General features: G+C 52.0%; 1 protein-coding gene across 5 annotated transcripts in view; it reads left to right on the top strand.

Annotated features, from left to right (window-relative positions):
- Positions 1-2,500, top strand: part of LOC125953545 (low-density lipoprotein receptor-related protein 1B) — a 60,856-nt gene that overhangs the window by 43,379 nt on the left and 14,977 nt on the right. For all 5 annotated transcript variants that reach the window (XM_049683173.1, XM_049683172.1, XM_049683169.1 and 2 more), the window contains exons 6-8: positions 1-235; positions 318-2,372; positions 2,440-2,500. The exon at positions 1-235 is cut by the window's left edge and continues 815 nt beyond it; the exon at positions 2,440-2,500 is cut by the window's right edge and continues 147 nt beyond it. In XM_049683173.1, coding sequence (XP_049539130.1) covers positions 1-235; positions 318-2,372; positions 2,440-2,500 — 2,351 coding nt within the window. The remainder of the gene's footprint in view (positions 236-317; positions 2,373-2,439) is intronic.

Raw genomic sequence — 2,500 nt, 5'->3', positions numbered from 1 at the left:
AAAGCGATGAGGATTACGCGAACTGTCCGAGCTTGACATGCAAAGAGAACTTTTTCCAGTGCAACATCAGCCGAAGGTGCATCCCGAATGCCTGGGTCTGCGATCGACATCTTGATTGTGGTCCAAACGATAGGTCGGACGAACCGGAACACTGCAACCAGTGCCCGGAGTTCGAGTGCAAGAACAACGTTTGTGTGCCGTACGAGTTTCTATGCGATGGAGTCAACAACTGTGGGTAAGTTGTGTGTCCTTTTTCGTCATGTATGTACTCCTATTGATCAACTAACCCCCTTCAAAAACCACTCGCCCTTCCACAGTGACCTCTCCGACGAGCAACAATGTGATGTGCAGTGTGGGCCGGACGAGTTCTTCTGCAGTCCGCACGGTTGCATCGACAAATCCTTGTGCAATCCGAGCTTAAACTGTCTCAATGCTTTCAACGAGTGTGAGAAGCTGATGAAACCGACCAACAGCGGTGATGGTCACTCCGCCAATGGTACGCAGGATCGCCCTACATCGGCACTGCCATCGGAATCGGAACTAAAAGAAGCATGCCGTGTCGATTTGAGGATCATCTGTGGATCAGATCAGCGTTGCATACAGAACTACAATCGTGTATGCTCCCGGATGGACTTTGCACCAACGACCAATGAGACCGTTATCTGCCAGCATCCCGATCGGCTCTGCCGGGTAACGAACCAATGCATAACGGTGGCACAGCTTTGCAACGGTCGCACCGATTGTCCCGATGGCACGGATGAGGGATTCCGCTGTTTAGAGAAATTGTGCGATTCGCGCGATCACGAGTGTTCCCACACGTGCCATAATGCACCGGAGGGAGTTGTTTGCTCCTGTCCGCCACATTTGTTCCTGCAGCCAAATGGACGCGATTGTTCCCACGCGCATGCATGTGAAGCCTGGGGAACTTGTTCCCAGAATTGCCTCGTAAAAGCTCGGCACTATCGGTGTGATTGTGTCGAAGGTTATTCGCTCATGTACGATAAGTTCAGTTGCCGCAGTAACGCACGCGATTCCCCCTACGTGATCTTTAGCAATCGCCAAGAGATACTCGGTGTCGATCTGAATACGCATGCGGTGAAAAGCTTCTACACTTCGTTGCGCAATACGATCGCACTGGACTTCCTGTACCGCAATGATTCCATACAGATATTCTGGTCCGATGTGCTGGATGACAAAATCTATCGGGGCACGCTGCGGAATGATACCCTGAGCAATGTAGAGGCCGTCGTACAGTCGGGGCTCTCAACTGCCGAAGGCTTGGCAGTGGATTGGGTTGGCCTGAATATCTACTGGATCGATTCGAATCTCGATCAGATCGAGGTAGCCAAGACGAATGGTAGCTTCCGCCGAACGCTGGTTGCTGGCGACATGGTCAATCCACGCGCGATCGCTCTAGATCCCCTGCAGGGGGTACTGTTTTGGACGGATTGGGAGGAAGGATCACCGCGACTGGAACGGTGCACGATGGCCGGTGAGAACCGAACGGTGATCATGTACGTCGGCTCGGACGGTGGTTGGCCGAATGGGATCGCACTCGATTATGTGCTGAACCGCGTCTACTGGATCGATGCTCGATCTGATTCGATCCACACGATCATGTACGACGGTAGCGATCATCATCTGGTAATCAAGGATCAGTCCGTCTTGGCCCATCCGTTCAGTATAACCGTGTTCGATAACTACGTCTACTGGACAGATTGGCGGACGTACTCGGTGATTCGGGCCAACAAGTGGGACGGTTCCAACGTGACGGTAATCCAGAAAACGCAAAGTCAACCGTTCGGTATTCAAATTTTGCACTCGAGCCGACAGCCCAACTCACAGCCTAATCCCTGTGGCGACAATAACGGAGGCTGCTCTCATCTTTGCCTGCTCAGCATCGGATTCCGGCACGAGTGTGCCTGTCCACATGTTATGCGATTGCACGCCGATCGTAAACAGTGCGTGCCAAATGAGGAAATTCTCCTGTTTGTCGTGTTGACGGAGATCCGTGGCGTGGATCTACAGCAACCAGCTCACTACACCATTCCAACAATCAGCCACCAGACGCAGGTGGTAAATCCGGCCGTGCTCGATTACGACATTAGCGCAACACGCCTCTATTGGAACGATATTCAGCTGAATGAAATCAAATCATCCGGACTAGCCACCGGACCAATCGAAACCGTGCTCGATACGGACATCGCGAATTCGTTGGGCTTTGCCGTCGATTGGATTTCCAAACTGCTGTACTTCTCCACCGGCAACGAGACGCACAGTCGCATTATGGTGTGCAATCTGCATGGCGAGTACGTGACGGAGTTGGCGCGCGATCTGCTACTAGTCAACAGTCTCGTCGTTTACCCTACAAGGTATGTTCCGTATCACAGACACTTCCCTAGGAGTTTAGATTAACGCATTTCCTATTGACTCTTCCAGAGGAATGATGTACTTTGCAACAAAGCGTGACACACCGAAGCTATACGAACTGTACGCTAGT

This window comes from Anopheles darlingi, chromosome 3 (assembly GCF_943734745.1).
Source record: "Anopheles darlingi chromosome 3, idAnoDarlMG_H_01, whole genome shotgun sequence".
Taxonomy (NCBI): domain Eukaryota; kingdom Metazoa; phylum Arthropoda; class Insecta; order Diptera; family Culicidae; genus Anopheles; species Anopheles darlingi.
The sequence above is the reverse complement of the archived record's forward strand: the minus strand, read 5'-3'. Positions and strand labels throughout refer to the sequence as shown.